Here is a 25,196-nt window from a genome sequence, read left to right on the forward strand (position 1 = left end):
CAGGATTCGATTTTCTTTAATGCGTTCATTTATGTGTATAATTTACACTTGCAGCATTTTTTGAGTATGTATTATAGTTATGCTTTCCATTTTGATTTTTCCCATGATGGTTTGTTTTTTTGCTACGTAGATTACAATATAAAAAAACAATAGGAAAATAATTGCTTGAGGATATCAAAAGTTCCAATATAAAGTGTAAAAAAAAAAAAAAAAAATCACAAAGGTGTTGTCAGAGGTGGAAATTAAATGCAGCACCTTGCCACCAAAGGTGAGCTCTTTACACTTCACAACTAGCACTGTGACGATGCCTGGAGAAGCATACGTGAGCTTTAACCCATCTGCATGGTCACAATGTACTTGGCTGCAAAATGACAATCACTTTCCATTACTCCATGTTCAGGTACAGCATAGTGTACACTCCCCATGCTTCCACAACTGCTGGCAACCTTGTTTGCACCATTCTTGAGCATTATGCTTAATCACTGCATGGCTTAGGAGGTGGTTCACATTTTCTCTGACTATCCCCACCACCTAAGTGGCCCACACTTCAATTCTTTTGCTGCTCCACCTTACACTGCACAGCTGCTCATTCACGCCTAATTAAGCTCTGCTGCCATCATCTACATACTAATGGGGCCTTAGTTGGTGGACATTTGTGTGCCATGCATCATAGCCCTCCCCCTAAACCCCTCCTCTCTACCACGTTTACTTTGGTGTCCCATTAAAGCGAAATGTTCACACTGCTATGCCCTTCACCCAAAGACATTAAAGTTGCTATGATTGTCAATCACTTCCCTGCTGCACATTTGGTGACAGCTCCCAACCAGCTCCATTCAATGCAACATTAAAAATGTAACACATACTACAGCGGTTTGTTTCTGAACTGGTCTTTATTACCATGAACATTGCAACACTAAAAGTTCAAAATAGTTTAATTATGGTGAGCTAATCTCCCAAGTACAGCTTCTGCTCCATCAAAAGACAAGATACGCAGGGTCATTCTCAATGGCAGATTTCGGGTTGCTGTATAGCGCAATGGGTTGTTGTTGGAGGTCATCATACTGCAGTATTCAGACTGGAAAAGTATAGCAAAAATCATCAAATAACATAGCCTAGCATTAGGGATGGGCTGTTTTGACACTGCACTGATCTTGGATGTGTAACCTTTGGCCCTTAATGTTTTTGACTGCAGCTCTCCTCAACCATCAGCCATCATGATCAATAGTAGTATGTCATGGGAGTTGTACAAAACATCCAGAGATGCAGATTGCAGACTTCTTTACCGCCCCAATATGTACTTTCTGTAAGGTCTGTACATCAGGTACATGTCTTCCATCCCATGTATCTATCTTGGGGGATCCATTTTGAGATTGCTCAGCTAGAATATGCAAAATACAAAGTTGTGTACACAGCCTTTCTATACTGAGGGCTAAAGAGGTTGTAGCATATGCCGTGCAGCGTCCTGTAAACAAAGCTACAGTAATGTCCTATGCCCTACCTATTTGTGAAACTGTCTCCCCCAAGTCAAATCTAGTGCGGTTTTGAATATTTATAGCTCAGTTCCTGTGCCAGTATATACGAAAGATTGCCAAAAGACACCGGTCAATTTCAGCTGCTACTCGAACTGGGAGGGGAGGGTGACTGGCGAGAGGGGGTGATTTCTTGCTTTGGTTACACCTGAAGGCCACTGCATAGTGCAATGCAATCCACCCCCTACCTTTTTAGATGGCAGACTACAGAACAATATTATAAGAATAGACAGCCAGTGTCTTCACCAATGTTCCCTCTAAATATTTTTTTCTATGTGCGGAACTGGTTTCCTGTTGTGCACACATTATTTTCCATGTGCGCAACTGACTAATGAGGTAAGCCACTTTGTGACCATGCGTATTTAGTGAGCTACCATCGCAGAAGAGTTTGGAAAGGAATTTCCTCTTCCCAGCCACTGCAATTCTTGACAAATCTTACAACACTTTTTCCAAACACATAGGCTAAAATAAAATGTGTCATATGTGATTAAACAGAAAACTTGTCAACCAGTCCAAGTCTTCAACATCTGCCACAGTACCTTGCAAATGTTTTATGCCACTGGAAAATCACTAGTATGTACTACAAAACACAAATATCTCTTGTCATAAACTGATGTGGCTGTCAAGAAATTCTGGCAGAATACATTTGCCAATGAATTAATGACAATTAAAAGCAATGTGTCAAAAAACATACTGATAGGAGTTCAAGTGCCACTTTAATGAAGTAATTCAAGTGCCAGGAGAACATGCTTCTAATAATGTGTGTAAGGCTGATTATTGCATCAGAATAACTGCACCTCAGAATATGATACAATTCCTGTGCCTCTGTTTATTATCCACATCAAGTGTCCTGTGGGTAGTGATAAAACCAGCCTTACAGCTAAGAGACATATACACCATCCATTTTTCCTCCATAAAAAAATTAAAATGTGCCCAACAAAAACGAGAAACCATGAACATGTTGTTGCTTCAACCCACAAAGCTCCACTGATCTTTTTTCGAATTAGTGACCAGTAGAGCAGTGTCATAGAAAAGAACTCTAATAAAATTAACGCCTGATCTCAACAGGAATTTTAAGGGGAAGAATATCTTTTAATAAGCAGAAAGTATACCTATTGGCAGAACTCATTACTTTTTTACTACCTGAAAAATCGTTTGATTCCAAGTAGGGAGCAAAATCTGATTAGAGCTCTGCTTATACCCTTGACATAGGAAGTTAAATGACAGGGCACATAATAAAGTCTATAGCTTTGCCCACCCTTCCGCACCACAGCCTAGATAAAATGAAAGAAGTGCCGTACTGAGGTTTATTATGGAGCCCTGCTGAAGAAAGTCACATATGTATGCCTTTTAAGTTAATAGCATAAATTCATCAGCGATACAACTGATTGGGCGCCTACTTCTACAACTATGGATCCCTCTTCTGTAATTCTTTATCAGTTAAATAAGATGCAGGGAGATGCTAGAGACGATACACACAGAGCACATGGTTATATTGAAAAGCCCTCAGCAGCTGATCATAGAAAAAGGAGCTTTTGTCTAGACAGGTACTAGAATTTCCTATCCTTTAGCAAACAAGCAACACATTTCCTTCAGTGTACTGCTGAAACGTCTTATTTGGTTTTTGAAATGTGCTGCTTTGTCATCACCCGCAAGGAATGATGACCTGTGCTCTTCCACCCATAGCCATCCCCGGCCCCTGCCTAGCCTCCAATACTAGTTGGTAGAGCACTGTAAAAAGTGAGGGATTGTAGCAGTAAACACTCACTGGGATATTTGCAGACCCACAATACTTTGCATATTTAATGCGTCAACATATCATGTGCATTTTAAGAATGTCATGACTCTGCATGTACGCAATTCTTTTGCAGCGCATACAAGATTGTTTTCAACATACTTCACCCTTATATCATTCGGTAGGATTACACAGTGCTCAGTGAAACCGTTTTTGTATAGCAGTGAGTTACCATAAAATGTGTGAAGGTCTTTTCCCAAAGGAACTCTGAACACTTGGAAACAAGGCAGATTGTATGAAAAGCATTCTCCTTTCTGAATATCCGGTGCCCTGATACTAGGGATGAGCAATCCCAGGCATATTCCATACCCATAAGTAAATTATATTGCAATGTTGCTCTCCACGTATAGGGTAATGTTAGCAATGCAACAGTAGGCGACACTGAGCATCACATTTGTCTTCTCAAAATCCTTACAGGGCAAATTCATATTTGAGTTTTATAATGTGTTAACTTGCAAGGGGGCCGTTTCAAAACACTTGCGTGACATATGTACAAAGAAGAGGAAGAATGGGATAAGCTTTCAAATCCAGGTAGCCTGCTTACTTAGTCAGTATCCGATATTTGAGCAGGTAGTTCGAGTGTATCGTGTGGGTGAGGCTTTTTGTAAGGCACAATGAGTAACAGAAATTCTGACATGTGAATGTTATTCATGATATTTATATTACAACAAACATAAAACAAGTGCATGTAGGTACACATCTGCTAATCTTTCGCAGAGCCAAGAGAGGAAGAGTCAAGGTTGTCCGGTACCATCTTAATGTGTTCTGGGCCAGAAGTTAAAGTCATAAGGCAAAAGTGGGGTAGAATCAAGTTTAGGAGTCATGGGTGGGGAGGGAACATTATCAGCTTAATGTGTGCAGGAATATCTTGGTTAGATTCCTCTGTTCATGGAACCAGTTTTTCATATTAGTTGGGTGTTTACAGTCACTCTTGCATAGTAGTCTAATGCAATATCAAGACTAGTTGCTTATTTTAAGAGAAAGAACATTTCAAGTAATTGCTGTGACTTGTGCCTTATTAAAAAAATTGTAATAGGGGAGAATTGTCTGTGTGCGCTGCTAAAAATCTTCTGAGCGGCACCCAGAAGGAAGCTGGGCAAGCGCACATGCGCACAGCTTAGAGGGAACACTGGTCTTCACTCACCCCCGCCCATAGTAGCATGTCCAGATTAATCTGCAAGAGGAACATAGCCTTGGATATTTTCCTGTAGCAATTACAGTAATGTAGGCTTCTTTCATTGGTTGTGGAGTTCGCCCCCTTCTCTGAAGAAGTTAAACAACGTTCTCTTTATGGTTTTGCATAGGCACCATACAGTCGGTCGTGGCCTGGACTTTTTCCTATTTTCAGTTTCTCAATGTCCTCTGAGATTTCTTCACTTGGGTACTCTCGTAGATTTCAAATAGTTTTCCTGTTCTTCCTCAAAGTTGATGCTCTGAAAAATGGGTTTGTAGTACTTTTATAAAGTTTCTCTTATTCTTATTATGTACTGTCTAAATGGACGCCTTATTTACCATCCTCTTCAGTCTATTGGCCAACTTTCTCCCTGCTTTATTTCCTCGTTCAAAGAATGTATGTTTGGTTCTCAGCAGTATTCTTTTGGCCTTGTGTTTGTCATTTTTCTGTATGCATTTTCCTATGGTGCACTAGCTCCTTGATTTCTTTTCCTCTAGTCTCCGGCTTCGCTTCAGGGCTCAGGCTGCCACAATTAAGTTCCCCCTTGTGCATCCCAGTGGACACCGAAAAAGTATCTCCTACCTTTATTTAATAAGTCATCTTGAATAGACTTTTTAGTTCCTCTTTGATAACTGTGTCTCGTAAGATTGTATTGTCCAATTTCCACTTGCTTCTTCGTAGCCACTTTTTCCCCACTGAGAATGATATTAACGGCAAGTGGCCATTAATATCGTGAATTGTGATTCCATATACCCGTTGAAGGGCAGCTGCAGACAAAAAGTAAATCCTGGAATATGAGAAGTGGGCATGCAGAAAATGGGTAAAGTCCTTTACATATGGGCTACGCACTCTCCATAAATCACAAGGCCCAGCTCCATCAAATGCATTTTTAATTTGGGTGTCGCCTCCCTCGCCAACACATTTCTGGACTGTGTAGACTTAACTAACTTTGTGCCCATAACAAAGTTAAGATCTCCTATAATAATGCAATTTTCTTATGAAAATGTCTGACATGTGCCTAAATATCTTGGCAAGAAGGTTTCTTGTCTTGAGTTGGGTGCATACACTGATGCTAATGTCAACCACTCGCCCATCAGTAGCCCGTGAAGTATAATGGATATACCTTGTTTACCTTTGCAATAGTTATTCACCAATTTTCACTCCGATGATTGGTGTTGAAACACCTGCCCTCTTGTTCGTATTCAGAGTGGAATTGGGTGGAATATTGTTTGTTTCAGACTGCTTTGGTCAGCTATTTGTAAGTGGATTTCTTGTAACGCTATTCTGTCCATCTCCTCATCAGTGTCCCCTGAATAATCCAAACAAGAGGGAAGAAATGAACACATATGCACACCTAAGTAATTCAGGAAAGGACTTGTTTGGTAGTTTTTTGATAAGTAAAGAGGTGCAGAGGAGAGAGACACAACCCTGACACTAGGTTGTGAGTTTTAGAAAACAAAGGAAGAGAGGGTATCCACAGGTTGTGGACCCCTCCCGTCCCCTGCACACTCAAGGTACTGTCACTAGACAGTCAATAGGTATGATCTTTCTAGGGGAAGCTCTGTATCAACATATTTCAGGAGGAATTTCTTACAGCTAATTCTAATAGTGGTTGTTTTTTTAATACAATTTGGGTATATCTGAAAAAAAGATTTGAGTGATGTTACTACGGCCTGATACTATATGGTAATTTTTTTACAACAGATAATCTTCACAGTAATTTCAAAATTATCAATATTTGTTTATTCATAAATATTCTGTTGGTAATTAGGGTTTTATACGTATTCACATACATCAAATTTAATTAAAAAAAATGTATATAATATAAAGATGTGTAAATATGTAACAGTCTGTTATTATTCACAGGTAGTGGTACATAGCATTCTCAACGCGTTTCGGGAAAAATTCCCTTCATCAGGAGTGATTATTATGGTTTCCTCAAAGTCTATTCATCGTCATAGACGTTCATCATTTTCTAAACTTCAGTGTCGAATTTTTCAGGGTATCTATAAGAGATCATAATTCTCAGAATCTATATTGCTCACATTTTACAGTTGTTAATTTATTATTGGGTCTAGTATACATCGTAAGGTTTCCTACCTCGCATTGGTGCCCCGAGGTTGCCTCTAATCCTGTAATGCCAGCAGTAGTTGAGGATCATTTCCAGTAGTCTATCTAAGTAAGTAAATTACCTAAAATTCAAAAGTGAATCTACTTAATACGAGGGTAATGCATATTAGCACTGGTAGGAAACCTTACGATGTATACTAGACCCAATAATAAATTAACAACTGTAAAATGTGAGCAATATAGATTCTGAGAATTATGATCGCTCTTATATATACCCTGAAAAATTCAACACTGAAGTTTAGAAAATGATGAGCGTCAAGATGAATGGACTTTGAGGAAACCATAATAATCACTCCTGATTAAGGGAATTTTTCCCGACACGCGGTGAGAATGCTATGTACCACTACCTGTGGATTAAATTTGAACTATGTGAATACGTATAAAACCCTAATTACCAACAGAACAATATTTGTGAATAAACAAATATTGATCATTTTGAAATTACTGTGAAGATTATCTGTTGTAAAAATTACCATATAGTATCAGGCCATAGTAACATCACTCTTAAATCTTTTTTGCAGATATACCCAAATTGTATTAAGAAGACGGCCACTATTAGAATTAGCTGTAAGAAATTCCTCCTGATATATGTTGATACAGAGCTACCCCTAGAAAGATCATACCTATTAACTGTCTAGTGACAGTGCCTTGAGTGTGCAGGGGACGTGAGGGGTCCACAACCTGTGGATACCCTCTCTTCCTTTGTTCCCTGAATAATCTAGCTCTTTTGTTTGGAGCATTCAAGCCTTTAAAATTGCCCAACTAAATATGTAATTTTACATTCTCATGTACCATATAGTAAACCTTCTTGTATTCCAGCCATATTGACACTGGGCCCCATTACAAAACACCCTATGGAATTCAACACACTTAGCATCTTAAGATTCATCAATTGGGTACAATACGTTTTTATTCCATTCCCTGACCTGTAACCAGGTATACTTCTCTTCCATGCCTGTTTCCAAGAGCGAGATATACCCACCATCCTCTCCTAGGCCAACTTTATTCTGTTCCAATTGAGATTCTCCTCCTCTGGCGCTTCTGGTAGTCCCATTAGTGCCAGTACATAGCCATTGACTGCTAAACATGTCCCTTATTTGTCAATTTGATACCGCTGTGCATTCCTAATTAGTGTGATCTCCTGCAATGTAGGGTGTTTTTTAATGTTTAATCACATAATATAGAAGTTCCTGAGCCAGCCCAGAGGGCCCATGGATGTATTCTCTTCTCTCTGTTATGACAAGGTTTTTCCTAATTTAGTCGCTCCTTCCTGCACCGAGAACAGTAGTAACCTTGTCTTTGTATTTAAACTGTGAGCCAAAAGGGTAAGGACATGTCTAGAGGATTTCTCCTTCTCAGTTATAATAGGTCTCATTAGGCGCTGTTTAGTCAGCATAGCTTCAGTGACCTCTTCGAAGATCTGAATTGAACTGTAATATTCCTCACTTTTCTGCCTTTGGACATTGCAAAATCATGCAATTACTACATCCAGTTAGTTAGTTTTTACTAGGCAGAAAATGCGATGTGCGCCATCGATTTTATTCACTGGAGATGGCGAGTCTTTCAAGATCTGTTGAAATAATTCTATCATGCTGCCAGTTATATCGCTTCCTTCCACTCCTTCATGGAGTTTTAGCCTTTGGTTCTCTCTTCAGGATCAGTTTTCGAAGTCATCATGTTTATTTTACAGTAACAGAGTGGAATCCACCAGCGTTTTCAGTTCCCGGGCCAGAATTGCGATATAACGTGCTAGTCACGGGAGCAACCCCATTTCTCATCTCTGATGTTTGTCTTGTTTTCTGAGATGGCTGCCAAAAGATCTGTTTGTGAAGCAATGATTTCAGGGTTAACAGTTTGTATAAGATTTTCTTTGTAAGATTGGCGGGATTTTAAAAAGAGCTCCTAGTTATTCTCCAATGTCCTCATCAGGGATTCTTCCTCAACAGACGCCATATTGCTGCGTTTACTCCCTTGCAGAAGGGATTTAATCAATGGGTTTTTGTTCCTTTTCCCGCTTATGCCATTCTGTCCATAACCATAAGTCTCTTATCTCTGCTTCATTTAAACGCCATACTATCAACCATTTCACATCTTTTTAGTTATCGCTTTCGAGTCGGATGAGCTTTTCAGGCAGGTGAATTTTGCAGCTTTTTCCCAAGGCCGATCAGGTGGGTCTTAGAGTATGGTGGAGGTGATTGGGCTAGTTCCCAGACACTGCAACTATGCCTCTATTATCAGTGGCGTCTCCTAGCTGTGGCTCACATTTATATTGCACACAATACCCATTTGGCGAGAGCATCCAAGTTCTTTTACAGTATGTTAGTTACCTGTTCAGGAGTTGGCGACTTCCTTCCCTGTGGCATACAATCCAATAGTAGGGTTCTCCAGGGTGCTGGTTGCCTTTTTGCAGTGTTTGTCGTAATTCATGATTCCTCTGTTGCACTCTTTTCGGCAATCAATCTGTCTTCAGTGTTTTATTCTGCTAACATTTTTGGTGAAAAAAACCCCGCTTTAAGCAGCGAACGGGTGGTCTGGATGCAGAGCATTGCTAGTGTTCGTCCGGTCCATCGGCCATCTTGACCATGCCTTGTTTTACGATATTTAAAGTTTTTCTGGCATCTAAATGTTTTATGACCTGATGATTTTGGAACTAGTTCAAAGAGGGAATTCTCAGTTTTAATAAGAGACATTGACCGAATTGCTAACAACTTTCTGATTCATTTGAATTCCTGCGCGAACCACCTCCCTTAAAGTTTATTTACATTACAACTTCCTTTTTTGATGTAAAGCTTTAGATATGTTGGAAGGTGGGGCAAAGAACCTTCCAGCATGGAGGGTTGTACCACATCCTCTGTAATGATGGAAACATTTATCTGTAGGAATGAAGGTGATGGGGGGGGGGGGGATCACAAGATATGCGATGAACTGTTGAAATGGGCAATTCCTTGTGCATTGCCTGCTCAGTGAGTTTTGTTAACACAACCTTTGGACTAATCGATGGTGAATAGGCAGTATATGGCATATTTCTTTTTAAAGATCTAGGAAAATGGTAGTAACATTGCCTAGTAAGAAATGCGTTCATCCATTTGTCTGCCAAGAGATTACAATGTGACCAAACATTGACGTACTATACATAAGGCCCTAAAAATGGTGGTGCCCGAGTGTCAAATTTTGATGTTCAATGTCATGGGGGACTGTAACCTTCCAAAAGAGTTAAATTAGTGTAGAGTTTGAAATTGGTAGGCAATCTGGTGTGTGATCACGAATGTTCGTCTTCAGGCTCTTTAGCGTCCTGTTGGAGGTTCATACAAGTTGGTAAAAATTAGGAGGATGACAAAGAATATAGCTCAGCAACCTGAGAAACAATGTGATGGCTGGGAAAGCAGGGTATCTTTAGGATTTTCTTCTGCCCATTTAGGTGCGTGGTGAGGTGGTATAAGGAGCCGAACAAAGGGGTGGCATGTTTCAACAAAGCTTTAAGATTTGAAGAAAAGAACCTACCTCTCACTATCTCTGAAGAGTTATCCCTATCTAAACTAATGAAAGCTTGGGTGCTCGTCGACCTTATGTTTATTCAAATGAAAAGTGACCATCCTCTGTCCAAAACCTACTCTTACCCTGCCATTAGTCTACAAAAAAGGTTCAGCATACAAGTGAAGAATAGTACTAGGAGAATGACTCCCTTCTCCTGGTGAACTGGCTCAGCCTTTATCTCTTTTCCAGCAATCCTTTGCTTTGGTGTCTCATTCAGCAAATAGTGTGGTCAGGAGAATGACTCCCTTAACCCACCTTTCACAGCCTTGAGGTCTGTCCTGGGATATTCTTTGGCAATAGTCCTCAAAAGTCTCTCTACCTCTTCCCAAGGGTTTCTGAAAGCTAGCTTTACAGTTCAAGTAATTCTTCCCAGTCTTACGATGTTCTGAAGATTACCTCCAGACAGATCTGTTGTTTAATCTCCTCTTCAATCCTACTTGGATTATCACATTGCAACGAGGGAGACTCCTTCTGATGCACTCCCGATTCTTGAATCTTGGAATATGCCTACTATAACAAAGGAGAATACTCAAGAGTTTCTCTTGATTCTTGGTTCATTGGGTAGCACTACGTTGAAGGAGATTACTCCCGAGTTTCTCTTCATTCTGGGTATCAGTACTGTGACGATGGAGATTGTTCTGGAGCTTCTATGGACTCTAAATTTGCCCTGAACACCTACCAGGTCTCCCGCTGTTCACTTTACCTCAATTGTGTCAGGACTGCATTGTTAGTTCTTCCTGGGGAGTTGGACTGCCTTGAATAACTTTGGGGCCTCTTCCTTTCTTCACTCCGCTCCCTGCTTTGTCCTTGCAGATCTGTAGAGACTTGGACCACATGGCTCTGATGCAGGACCACATTGTCCACCTCCTTGGTCACGCCACCGCTGGTTTCTTTGTCTCTTCGGTTTGTCAGGAGCTTGTCTTACAACGCAGTGCTCCACTGACCATTCCTTGGTGTCCCCACCACTGAGGATTGGCGTCCTTGCAGCTTTGTGTACCCAGGTTCCAACTTCCCAGGCTCGGCTGTCTTCAGCTGGCCTCTCTTCTTCCTAGTCCTTTCTCACCCTTTATTTCCTGGGGATGGATCCTCCCCAGCACAGAGGCCAAGTCTTTCTTTGTTGTTGAGATGATCTTCACGCCTCCGTGGGGCCAACTCTTCTAAGTACTGTATCCAAGCAGTCTGTTTTTTCTCTGCAGATCTTTCTTGTTCTTCCTTGTCTGGGTCAGATTGATTTGTGGATCAAAGACACAGGAAGCCTTACCATTATAGACAGTAGTATTTTCCGGTATTTCTGGTAAGGACTTCGTTCCAAGGGAAAAGGAATCAGGGAGTGCCTTCACAGAACTGGAGTCCTTATCCCCATGAGGCGAGTTGCTCCATTTGAGGTCCCACTTTCCACAACCTCTAGGGGGAACTATTGGGTAGTGGCCTCACCTCCCTAGCTTCAGAGCAATGACGAGATCCCATAAATCATCACAGGTGTTAAAGCGGCAGAATGGGAGACACTGGTGGAGGGAGAGCAGCTGGGGGAATAGGTCATTTTGTTGATGGGTTCAAAGTCGCAAATGTTCCCTCCTCCGGTTTCACCATTTCTGGTGTCAAAACCACATCATCTTCATATGAAATGTTGTGCCAGATCATCCCCTCCTCCCATAATTGAGAGCTTATCAAGTGTAACGGGAGATGATTGCTTAGGGAACCTTCATGCATTTGCTTTGCAAATTATAGCCCTCTGGTTCCATATAAAAAAGCGAGTTCAAATATGAATCAGTACTCATGTAGTCCATGCTCCATCGGCAGTGTGCACTGCAGAGTCAGTGAGCACTTGATGGTGCTTCATGTGGCCAGTCTATTTGTAAGGGGGACGAAGGTGGCGTCTTCGATTGCTCAATGGGAAATGGATGAAAAGATCAAATCTAAAATGCTGAATGCACGTTTGGTGTGCATTTGGCATAGTAGATTGGATCAAAGCCCATAATACCGAACAGGGGAGCAGGGGTGTCACCTCATACATTAAAGGCAGTGCAGTGGACAAACGGTTAAAATCCCAAAAGATCGGATTACAAAATGCGGGCAAGTGGGCGCCATAATTTTATAATTCGATTTTTTTGAGATACGTTCTTTTAACGTACTTCCTGCTCCATGTCCTCCCGCAAAGACTATAAAAGCCAACTGCACAATAAGGTAGCGGAAACAGTAGAGACGGAGCACTTGTCTGGCAATTCACATCATCAATTTGACCATGAAAGTAACCCTAAAACATGCTTATTCCGTACATCGGTTATTCTCCTGGATCGAGTCCTGATGGGTAAAGGGGCAATTTAACTCATGCTTTCTTATCAAGTCGAGCTGGGCAAGGGGTGTATTAGGGTGTTTGAGCTACTGGACACTTTGTGTAGACCAGGAACTACATTGGTATTCATGACAATTTGTTAGGGCAGCTAGAGGAGTAATCAGTGTCCCTGGATCAGGAGTGAGTGGTACAATGCAACTGAATGATTCCTCAAAATCACTAAAATGGGAAACTGAAACGTGGGTCCCAGGAGGACCTATTTTACAGTTTACAAGACTTACCAAGGGCCCTAGAGGTTTCTGGCATGGATTTCCAATGTAGCCTAAAATATTGACCTTTTTCAGCACGTTCTGGGGTTGGGTACGACATGGTGCAGCCATCATGAGAAATATAGTTCTCGCTTAGCAAAGGGAAAACAAAAGTGGGAGATCGATGTAGGGGAGGTAATTCTCAACCAAAGTTTGGGAGAGGTCTTGCCTACATCTCAAGTCCCAAAATGCTAAATTCAAGCTGCTTCAATATAAACTTCTGCATAGGGCACATATAACTCATCTAGTTGTAGCTATAAGCATTTGTTCTCCTTTTTTAAATTGTTTTTTTATTTACTTCTGTTATTTGTAGTCCCTTTTTACTCGCTGATCAGTGGAGAACCCTTCGACATGGATTGGATGGGTATCTCTCCAGTTAACAGCACCCCAGAGAGTGCCCCTTGGTGCTGAAAGGCATCACTGGATACCTCGCCTTAGGCTCTGGATGGCAAGCAGTTACCAGCAATGACCGACTCCCAAGAGTGGGTGATGGCTAAAGTAAAGGCATTTATTGCATTGTTAAGCAGAACAAACAGAAAAATGTGTACCAACTGCCCAGAAATTAGGTCTGTCCCAAAATCCTTTCAAGTGCACAATGACCTCCAAAATGACTGCAAGTTTCGAAACCGTTTTACACTGCTCAACATTGAAACCATGCATTCAGACTTTGAAGTGAGTGATTTTAAAAAGCAAGGCTATGGCTTACTACAAATTGGTATACCTTTATCATTTCAGGAGAATCCAACTTTGCAGAACATGTGGCAAAAAGGCTACCAGGTTGTTGTCTCCTACGAAGATTGTATTGCTGAGAAGTATGCTGAGCTCTGGCCGCCGGTTCCGTACTGGTGGGGGAACACGACTCGTACGCAGGCGCTCATCTGCTATTTGGAAAAAAAGAAACAACAAGGCCGTCCAGGTATAGATGCTCCATTACATCATAAGACTGCATGGCTACTAGTAGTCATGTAGTCCTGGGGCGCGTGTGTCCTCTTTAAAGGATTTTTGAAAGAATGGTTGGTTAACTTGTTCCAACAGAACTACCCTGAGGCAAGCTTGCATTTATTTTTCACATACTAAGCTGTGTAAAATGATTCAAATCCACAAACCCGATTAAGTTTCTTTGTCACTCACCCAACACCTAAATCCCATGTTTCAGACTGCGCTAAGGTTTTGGGGGAAATAGAATTGGCAATCACTGCACATGGTATAAACCACCTAGCTCTGATTTGTGTTGATAGTTTGCTTTTGGGAGCTCCGTTAGGTATACAAAGACTAATTGTTTAGTTCAGTTTGACCAAATAAATGAGCTGACTTTGAACGCTACAAAAAAAGAAAGGCAATGTGATGGACGAAGGAATGTAAGAACTTAGCTTCCAAATATTTTAGTATTGTTTTATTCGAAAGCGGTTAACTCATTGCTACAGGTTTAAACAGCAAACCAATAAAGTATAAAATGCAGTTGCGTGTGAGTTCCCAATGTAATAACTATTCTGAAGATTGGTCCGCTACTCCAGCCTTTTGGATTGACTCATGTCAAATTGCAGTATGATGCCCTTCTACTGAATGAAACCTCTGAAAAAAACACAGAAATACAAAATGCTTTCTGGATTTTCTTCCCTCCATGTTCTCTGGGAAGTGACCGATCAGGTTGCAAAATATCCCATAAGCATGATGATTCTCTTGAGCTAAATCATCTGGAAGGAAAATTATGTTTTAGAGAGTAGAACAGTCTCATTCCCAATGGGAGTATTTTATAAGTGAGTAAAAATGTTGTAAATTTGAGGCATATTTTTCACCACAGTAAAAGATACATTTCTTACCTCTTCAGATCACGCAGTATTAATAGGTTCTTCCTGTGACACTACGAGTACTACTGGCTTAAACATACCCATGAAACTGTGCGTAAAAGCAAGGTGAAAAGCTTCTGTGTCTGTTTCCCATTTTTTGGTGGGTGTATTTGTACTCCCTTTCTTCTCTGAGTATTTGCCCATTTTAGGCAGCCAAATTTGCTGATAAACTCCTTACTTCTGTAGGACTGAGTATTCGGTTAATCTAAAAAAAAAGGAGCAGGCTTTATAACCTCTGGGAGTATATTTAAGTGGGTTACCTTTTTCAAGCAGGGCAGCATCCACGGGATCAAGTCTTGCCATAGTGGGCAACTGTTCCATAATGATGGGGCAGCTGGCCATTCCTCCTCGCACCGGCAGGGAGACAACAGTTCATATTTACAAAATCAGTTTTTCTATTTCTTTTGTCCAAACCGCCTCTGTGGGGCGTTAGATGATTAGCATAAATGTTAATTTTGTTGCGTTTGCAATAAGTATACACACTCTAAGTAATGCATTGTATTTGCGCTTTCTGATTAATTATCCATGTAAAAGGACTTCATGCTTGACACCCTAGCCACTATGACAACCCATGCTATGTTTCTACATGCACATTTGGTGTGAGCCCCACACTAGAAATTGGTAAACTGCAAGCCAGCATGATTTTATGCCAATCCTCCAAATCACAGTCCGATTTGGGGAAAAGGACTAGAAAAAAGTTTGCCTCTTGTAAAGCAGAAGTTCCATGGCTTTCTTACTCTACACTATTGCTTACAGTGAAACCAAAGTTCATACACTTAGCGCATTCTGGCTGATTTTCAAACAATTTTTTCTTTTTGCATCCTTTTGCAAGTTGCCTGAATTCAGAATGGCTCTTCCCATGAGCCTTTGCATTTAAGTGTTTATCCACCAAATTGTCCTTGGGTATATAAGCTATCTTTCTGCCACACAGATCTCCCACACTCAGTAAAGCATGCCGTTCGCACTTAAGTTATACCCACTCCTTTATATACATTGACACTGAATTTTGTACTCTTGTGTTGCGCCAGACATCTCAAAGATATTTTCTGAATTGGTTGATCCTATTTTAATTTGGGTCTCAAGGATCATATCCGATTTCATTTATTTGCCCATCTATTTTGACATATGTTTTGGCCACAAGACATTTCTCCAAACCGGTTGTGTATTTCCAAACAAAATGTCAATACATATATCGAAAGTTATATCAAAATATATACATTATGTAATTGCAACAACATTATAAAACAGACTGACGATTGGCAGTAGGGGGGATTGTAGGGAGTGGGAAACAGTACCATTCAACATTAGTTATCTGCTTTGTTGCAAATTTGAAAAAACATTTATTATAATGTTTGATTTGTTAGATGTATCAATCTTTATATTTGTGAGCCCTTTCCCATTTGTTGAGTCCATGTTATGGGTTGATAATTGGATTGTAGTATTATGTAACAATTGTGCTACCCGAGTGATTTCTGAATCCAATTTCTATTGTGAATTTAAGCTTTGTGCTTACTGGTTTGTTCAACCAAAAGTGACATTATATTCTGTGTGATATTTATGCATTATATATTAAACTCGATTGTTAAAATTACTCCCCCACTGTTTATTTTTTTCAAACCTGATGTTCATTCATATTGGTAATCATCCATTTCTTTAATCTGGGATAGTTCCCTTACTCCTGTAAGAAAGATTATATTCATATTTCTGTTTACATTAGATAATCTCCAGTAGTACATTCCTTTTGTTTTTACTTACTGATTCAGTTAAAAATATCTACATCGTTTTAACTTCTGGTTATCCAGATTGATGATATGATCCATGTGATCATGCATGCGTTTTACTTCCCAAATTCAAAAATCCCAATTTATAATTTCCCAGATTAGAGGCCCATTAGACCACTGGGCTACCACTCTAGGGGACTCGAGGATACTGGAGAGCTTGAGGCCGGAAAAATCCCGTAAGGAGCTTGGACGGGGGACTAGGACCAATGCCGATCATAATCATGGTCCCCAGCCGTATCCTACCCCCTCCTCCATTGCATCAAAGCCCAGATTGCCTGATGAGGGCTGCAGCAGTGGGGTACCGGAAATAAGAATTGGTGAGAGTCCGACACCAACCCACAAACGGAATCATCAGCACATTGGAGGTTGTGCAAATGTGGTAAAGGCTACACAGAGTACTGCTTGGGTCGATTTAACACGCACGGGCCGGAAACAGTCATGCTGAAAAACATACAAAAACCCAACCATAGTGGCGGGATGAATCTGCAGTCCACCTGGCTCAGTATCAACACAACAACGTCAAGAACAGGCTCGATATTTGCTGGCTGATCGGTCCCAGTCCTTTGGAGCCTAAATATATCAAAATTGTGAAAAAAGCGCCACCAACTCCAGCCCCTTCCTAAACAGAACCTGGCTATTCCAACTCTTCAGCTTAATCCCGGCACTCAGCAACCTGACCAAACGCTGGCATCTCATCTTTCGAACTGCCCAGAGCTGGTAGCTGTCACGACCCTCAGCCCTGATCCCCACTGGCAAGCCCATTGGCCAGGTGGAATCAGGGCTCAGATCATTAATAAGGCCTGGCATCCACTTCTCAGGCCCTCTTGGGGCCAGTCCTGGCGCCTTTGGCGCCAGGCTCATCAGTAAGGAAAGACATCTGCTTGAGGAACTACTTTATTTAGGCTTTCAGCCAACATGGAGGCATCCACATGGCTTGATTCCTAGAACCAAGCTATGCGGTCTAGTGTTTTGGGTGTGGCGGCCTAGGGACTACTTTACCTGGACTACTTTACAGTGGCCATTTAAACCACACCCGAACAAGACAACACACTTCGCGTTACTTTGCTTCTAGCAACGTGACGCTCACTGTGTCCAGCTTTCTCACGAGCCAGGTGAATTCCAGACCTGCAGAAAACCCAAGAACATGGTTAGCAGCAGAATCTTACCTGCATTCATCATCCTTCACTGCTCGCAGCTCCTGGGCAGCTCTGTTGGTGGAGTTCACCATCCGGATCGAAGGACCTGAGAAAAGGAGAAAGACATCATTAAAGGAGGTAGTGGAGCCATTACAACCACAAAGCGCTTAAAGACCTGGTTGGTTGCTTTTCGGCCAGCATAGCTCCGGAACTCCATCTGCGCTGGGAACTCACCGTGACCTACGAAAAGAGAAAAGCACAGGTCAGTGAGGACAAGACATCGCTGCGCTACGCAAAGCGCCTCCTTACCGCATCATAGTGCAATAGCACGCCATCATCTCCCGGTGAGAACCAGCATATCCAGTTCTCCAAGCGGACACTCCGCGCTCCTAGGGAGATGAAAAAGAGACATTTAGAACAGAGAAAAGGCATGCAAGAATTACGTCATCAATCGAAATAAGACCTACCTGAAAGACACTACAAGGGCAGCAGACAATGAAGTAACTGGACCGCCCACAAAAGACAACGCGCCCCTGCCCACAGAGCAGGACGGAGAGCCCACCAATTCCAACAACCAGGTGAGAAGAGAACCTGGAGGGGCTGGAAACACAAGGGAGGTGGGGGGAAAACTTACCTTGGTCGCCCAGTCCTAATAGACTTAATTTCCAGGCAGAATCCCATCGACACCGAGACCACACCAGGGAATCATTGGGAAGGGCACCAACGACCAACTGGCTGGGTGGCGTCCCCGTGGATTCCAGGTGAGCGTAACAGAACGCAAAGCCTCACATAAAAAATCCACCTGGGCGCCATGGAAAAATCAGAAATCGACCAATTGGCCCAATTGTTGGGGGACCTTCGTGCTGAGGTTCATTCAGCCCGACAAGAGACTAATGCACTCCGGAGAGATCTAATAGTGACCAAGGAGCGCACCGATGAAATCAGCAGACAATTCTTGCAATCACAGACAGGGAAGACTCCTCTGCCTGGAGGAAATCCACCGATGCAAAATCCTATCTCACCATCTTATACCCCCACACCAGTACATATCACGCTGCCTGGAACAGTTCTCTTGGCACCACCAGAAAGGTTTTCGGGCGACCCACGGAAGTATGCAGCATTCATAAATCAGTGTCGCCTTCACTTCCTTTATCGCCCTGGGGCATTTCCAAATGACCAAGCTCGGGTAGCTTTCATCCTATCATACTTGAGTGGAAGTGCAGCGGATTGGTCGGTGCCGTTGGTGACCCATAATAATCCGTTGTTACAGGACTATGGGGGGTTCCAGAGAGAAATGGAAAAACTGTTTGCTCGCCATACCCAGGAACAAGCAGTCGATAACAAACTTTTATCTCTCTGGCAGGGGAACCAAGACTTGTTAACATACATTGCGACTTTCAATAGACTGGTTGCTGAAGCCAGGTGGCCAGAAAACAAAAGAACCACGTTATTCCATCGAGGCTTACGAGGCGAATTAAAGGGCGTTTTGGTCCAGGTAGTTGATCCCTCCACCCCCATCCCCAAGAGAATGTACCGAATTCATAAATCTGGTCCTGCAGCTAGACCATCGGTTGCTGGACCGAAAAGCAGACCGATCCAAAGCAGACTCTCTAGTAGTTATGTTCGGCCTAAAGACAATGCGCCACGGGGGCCAGACAGCGCCGTAGAACCCATGCAGATCAGAGGGATACGACCTCCATTAACAAAACAAGAGCGGGATAAAAGAAGACTACAGCAACTTTGTTTGTATTCTGGAAAACCAGGACATTTTCTGAAGGACTGCCCAATAAAACCCCCAAGGAGGACAGTCGGAGCCACAGAAAAGAATGAAGTTAAAGAATCGGAAAACTACCAAGCTCGGCAACCGTAGAGGTCAGTTTGTCGAGTGATGAGAGAGAGCCACTGACCTCACACTTTGCGATACCCGTGATCTTAATAAATCGCCAAAAATCGTCAAAGATGCATGCCGTAGAAGCGTACATCGACAGCGGAGCAGTTGGGAACTATATAGATCAAGAGTTGGCAGCAGAGATGGGGCTACCTTTGTGTTCTAAGTCTACCAGGGACAAGGTGACTACAGTGGATGGGACAGAAATCGCCTCCGGACCAGTAACCCAGTGCACAGCATTAGTAACCTTGCTGTGCCAGGATGGACATCGGGAGTGTATTTCGTTCGATCTTATAAAGGCACCTCAGTTCAGGTTGATACTAGGGATGCCATGGTTGGTTGCTCACAACCCTTTGATAGACTGGCAGGCACGGAAAATTTACCTTCCCCCATCAACTGCTCCCTAACTTGCTACTCTCCTGACCCAGAACCCGACTCCTGTGTCTCCAAGACTTCCAATACTAGAGCCTCTACTCTGGGAGTAACTAATACTTTGCCAGATGAATATCGTGACTTTCAGGACGTATTCCAAAAAGACCAGGCTAACACTTTGCCGCCGCATAGGCCTTATGATTGTCAAATTGACTTTATTCCTGGGGCACAAATCCCTGGCGGCAGGATCTCCGCTCTCACCGAAGCAGAAAGCCTTCACCTGAAATCCTATTTGGACCAGTACCTTGCAAACGGATTTATCCGCCCAACTAAGTACCCAGCAGCCAATCCTTTGTTCTTCATACCGAAAAAGGAAGGGGACTTGAGGACCTGTATTGATTACCGCGCAATAAACCAGATAACCGTGAAGAACTGCTACCCCTTGCCTCTTATCCCAGAAATGGTAGACCAAGTCAAAGATGCCCAGATCTATACCAAATTAGACCTTCAGGGAGCATACCACCTGGTCCGGGTCGGAAGCGGAGATGAGTGGAAAACTGCTTTCCGTACCAAATATGGCTTGTTTGAATATCAAGTCATGCCTTTTGGCTTATGTAACGCTCCCGCAGCGTTTCAATATTTCATGAATGATGTCTTGAGAGAACTGATTGACGTTTGCGCCTTAGTGTACATTGATGCCATCTTGGTCTACTCGGCCTCAAAACAAGATCATATCAGGCATGTTCATTCAGTCCTCACCAAGCTCTGCCAACTTTGTTTGTATGCAAAGCTGGAGAAATGTTTTTCTCACGTCACCGAAGTAGAATTCCTTGGTTTTATCCTTTCGCCGAAAGGCATCAGAATGGTCATACATAAGGTTGACGCTATTCTAAAATGGCCATCACCAACATCTCTGAAGGGGATACAGAGCATGCTAGGCTTTGCGAACTTTTACCACCAGTTTATCCCAGACTTCTCTCAGGTTGTGCACCCGATAACAGTACTGCTACGAAAAAGCAATAAAAAGTTCGCTTGGACTGAGGAAGCGGAAAGAGCCTTTAGGGAACTGAAACAAAGGTTCACCGCTGCTCCAATCCTGCGGCATCCGCGTCCAGACCTCCCTTATGTCGTAGAAACGGATGCTTCCAATATAGCAATAGGAGCAGTCCTTTCACAGAGGGACCCAGAAACTGGCCAGCTGCCTCCTGTGGCCTTCTGGTCAAACAAATTCTCACCCCCGGAAATTAATTACGATTCATGGACAAAGAACTCTAGCCATCAAGTCTGCTTTCAAGGCGTGGCAACACTATCTTCTGGGAGCTAGACACACCATTACAGTGATCACAAACCACCGGAACCTGCAATATCTCAAAACAGCCAAAGCCCAGTCTTCGTGCCTGTTACGGTGGGCCCTCTTCTTCGCCGAATATGACTACGTGATCACCTTTCGACCAGGGGTCAAGAATGGGAAAGCTGACGCCTTATCTCAAATGGGCATTGATGAAACGGTGTATACAACTCCAGACCTGGTACCCAACATACCTAAAGACAAACTCTTGGGTATCAGAACAGCGTTATATCAAGCAGAATTACAAAACAAAATTCGACAGTCCATGAACCCGGATGCTTTCCTCGCATGGCAAACTCAAGGAGAACAATATTGCATCAAGGATCAGTTACCTTATTTTAGGGACTGGCTATATGTACCTGAGAAGGAGTTACAACAGCATATCATTGCAGGTTATCATGACTCTCTGATCGAAGGACACCCTGCAATCGCTAAAACTTTAGCCAATATAAAAAAACTTTTGGTGGCCTACCTGGCAAAAGGACATTGTCCAGTATGTTCAGTCCTGCGGTGTCTGTGCACAAAATAAATCACAAACAGAAACCATCAGGTCTCCTACAACCACTGGACATCCCTCCCGCTCCATGGCACACTTTTTCCCTCAACTTTATCACTGATCTGCCACTGAGTCAAGGCTTTAACACCATTCTTGTAATCGTGGATTTATTCTCAAAGATGGCACATTTCATTCCTCTCAAGGGCCTCCCGGACGCATCCAGCCTAGCAGAAGTATTTCTGGAAAACATTGTCAAGCTGCATGGCTTTCCATCAGTTCTGGTCTCCAATCGAGGCAGCCAATTTGTATCCATTTTTTGGAGAAAATGTTGCGCAAAGGCACAGATTGACGTCCGGCAATCCACCAGTCACCACCCCCAGACAGACGGCCAAACCGAGAGGACCAACCAGACCCTCGAGCAGTATTTATGGTGAATGCTGCACCATGAATTGAGAGATTGGAAGGACTTACTGTGGCTAGCCGAGTACGCATACGTACATTGTAGCACGGGCCAAACACCTTTTTACACCTTGTATGGCAGACATCCACGTACATCAGAACTTGACCTTCCTGCCAGCTTAGAAATGCCTGCAGTAAAGACTCTTCATACAACCATCACTCAAGCGTTCAGAAAGGCGAAGAAACATCTTATTCATGCTAAAGAAAAACAAAAGCACTTCGCTGACCAGCATCGGAAAAAGGCCCCAGACTATCAAGTAGGAGACCAGGTTTGGTTAGCCGCCAAATTCCTACCCATCAAAGGGACCCGGACCTTCCATCCTCGATATTTGGGACCCTATACCATCAAGGCAATTATCAACCCAGCAGCCGTCAAATTGGACTTACCACCTAATCTACAAATCCATCCGGTGTTCCATGTGTCCCTCTTAAAACCAATGCAACCCGGTACACGAATCAAGACACCACCTCCACCTATACTAATAGTTGGAGAACCTGAATTCATCAAGGGCATCCTGGACTCTAAGTACTCTAGAGCTAAGTTGTACTATCTCATCGCCTGGAAGGGGTTTGGGCCTCAAGATAGATCCTGGGAACCCAGTGAGCCCATCCATGCACCACGTCTGGTCAAGAAGTTTCATCAGAACTTCCCAACTAAACCTGGACCAAGCAGGAGACACACCTTGGAAGGGGGGTGGGGTGGGGGGTGCTGTCACGACCCTCAGCCCTGATCCCCACTGGCAATCCCATTGGCCAGGTGGAATCAGGGCTCGGATCACTAATAAGGCCTGGCATCCACTTCTCAGGCCCTCTTGGGGCCAGTCCTGGCGCCTTTGGCACAGGCTCATCAGTAAGGAAAGACATCTGCTTGAGGAACTACTTTATTTAGGCTTTCAGCCAACATGAAGTCATCCACATAGCTTGATTCCTAGAACCAAGCTATGCGGTCTAGTGTTTTGGGTGTGGTGGCCAAGGGACTACTTTACCTGGACTACTTTACAGTGGCTATTTAAACCACACCGGAACAAGACAACACACTTCGCGTTACTTTGCTTCTAGCAACGTGACGCTCACCGTGTCCAGCTTTCTCACGATCCTGGTGAATTCCGGACCTGCAGAAAAACCAAGAACATCGTTGGCAGCAGAATCTTAGCTACATTCATCATCCTTCATTTCTCGCAGCTCCTGGGCAGCTCTGTTGGTGAAGTTCACCGCCCGGATCGAAGGACCTGAGAAAAGGAGAAAGTCATCATTAAGGAGGTAGTGGAGACATTACAACCACAAAGCGCTTAGACTTACCTGGTTGGTTGCTTTTCTCCCGGCATAGCTCTGGAACAACATCTGCGCTGGGAACTCACCGCGACCTACGAAAAGAGAAAAGCACAGGTCAGTGAGGACAAGCCATCGCTGCTCTATGCAAAGCGCCTTCTTACCGCATCATATCGCTATAGCGCGCCATCATCTCCTGGTGAGAACCAGCATATCCAGTTCTCCAAGCGGACACTCCGCGCTCCAATGGAGATAAAAAAAAAGAGACATTTAGAACAGAGAAAAGGCATGCAAGAATTAAGACGCCATCAATCTCAATAAGACCTACCTGAAAGACACTACAAGGGCAGTAGTCAGTGAAGTAAAAGACAACGCGCCCCTGCCCAGAGAGCAGGACGGAGAGCCCACCGATTCCGACAACCAGGTGAGAAGAGAACCTGGAGGGGCTGGAAACGCAAGGGAGGTGGGGAAAACGTACCTTGGTCGCCCAGTCCTAATAAAGTCTTCATTTCCAGGCAGAATCCCATCGGCACCGAGACCACACCAGTGAATCATTGGGAAGGGCACCAACGACGAACTGGCTGGGTGGCGTCCCCGTGGATGCCAGGTGAGCGTAACAGTAGCCCTACCAACTGGGTCCTGGCGACGTTGGCCTCTAGCAACGCAGCAGAGATGATTTGCCAGCATACTTCAGATTTTACCAAACTTGGTTTCAAGGTGGCCATCTTCAGACCTTATAGAGCATTGGAAACTGTATATGACTTGAGACCAAAGGCAATGCCCCCCACACAGCCAGCTCAAAGAAGACACACAAAGAATGGCAATCGAGTAACCGGCACATGGTTAAACATATCTCCTAACTCCCACTGACCTAACTCTTCCCCTCCCAAAACCAGATTCATCTCCTGGAATTGACGTGCCCATTGTTCCTTTTCGGTGCACAGTGAGGGCCTGGCTCCACTGCTAAATGCTAATATCTTTTTCCTTCAGGAGACCTGGCTGACAAGCCCTTTTGATCTAGATGACTTTACATTGTGTTTCAATCTAAGATTCTGCTTTCAGGGCGACCTAAAGGCGGCTTGTGCATGGGCAATAAGGCTGCATACAACCTGAAACCCCATAAGGGCAGGTGGACACAGCAACCTTTGCGGGGTCATGCACAATCCCCCTTTTCACATTTGCCCCTCGCTATTGATTAATGTTTACGACCCCCTGGGTGGTGGTTATGACTGCAGCCTTAAGGGGCGCGGTGCATATACCCTGCAAGAGTGGTGTGCCACCAACCACAAGGCTCCCATTTTATTTATTTATATCTCGCCGGAGCCCACAGCCATCTGGGCACGTACATGAAGACACGGACAATTGACAGAACAGCACAGTTGTTTAGTAAAGTAGAGCTAAGCTCTCACTTGTATAAACTTGTTTTAAATTTCTTTCTGAAGGTCATATGGTTTGTCTCTAATCTCAAAAGAGCATATGAGCCCGTTCCCTGTTTGTGCCGCTTTTGAAGGAAAAGAGCGTCCTCGCCTATTTGCTCTGTTGGCTCCTGTGTGTAAAATGAGAACTTGAGCCTCAGATCTCAAGGCTTGGCCAGGTGTGTGGAGGGTTATTTATTCTTTCAACTAGGCAGGGGCTAATCCATAAATATGATATACGATGGTCATGGATTTGACGGTAATGCAATCCTCCAAGGCTAGCCGTCGGTAGAGATGTGCTCCCTTCTGGTTTTCCGTCTGATTCTCGCAGCATTGTTTTGTATAGTCTGGCCGCGCGCTATACACCCCTTACTAACTCCTGCTAAAAGGGCATTGCTGTAATCCAGTCTGGAGAGTATAGT

The 25,196-nt window shown here is 43.3% G+C and overlaps 1 protein-coding gene across 2 annotated transcripts in view; it reads left to right on the top strand.

Moving 5' to 3' along the window:
- The window catches only part of PLCXD1 (phosphatidylinositol specific phospholipase C X domain containing 1), a 332,120-nt gene that overhangs the window by 247,933 nt on the left and 58,991 nt on the right, over positions 1-25,196 (top strand). For both annotated transcript variants that reach the window (XM_069636623.1, XM_069636624.1), the window contains one exon: positions 13,499-13,679. In XM_069636623.1, coding sequence (XP_069492724.1) covers positions 13,499-13,679 — 181 coding nt within the window. The remainder of the gene's footprint in view (positions 1-13,498; positions 13,680-25,196) is intronic.

This window comes from Ambystoma mexicanum, chromosome 7p (genome assembly GCF_040938575.1).
Source record: "Ambystoma mexicanum isolate Mex_15411 chromosome 7p, UKY_AmexF1_1, whole genome shotgun sequence".
NCBI lineage: Eukaryota > Metazoa > Chordata > Amphibia > Caudata > Ambystomatidae > Ambystoma > Ambystoma mexicanum.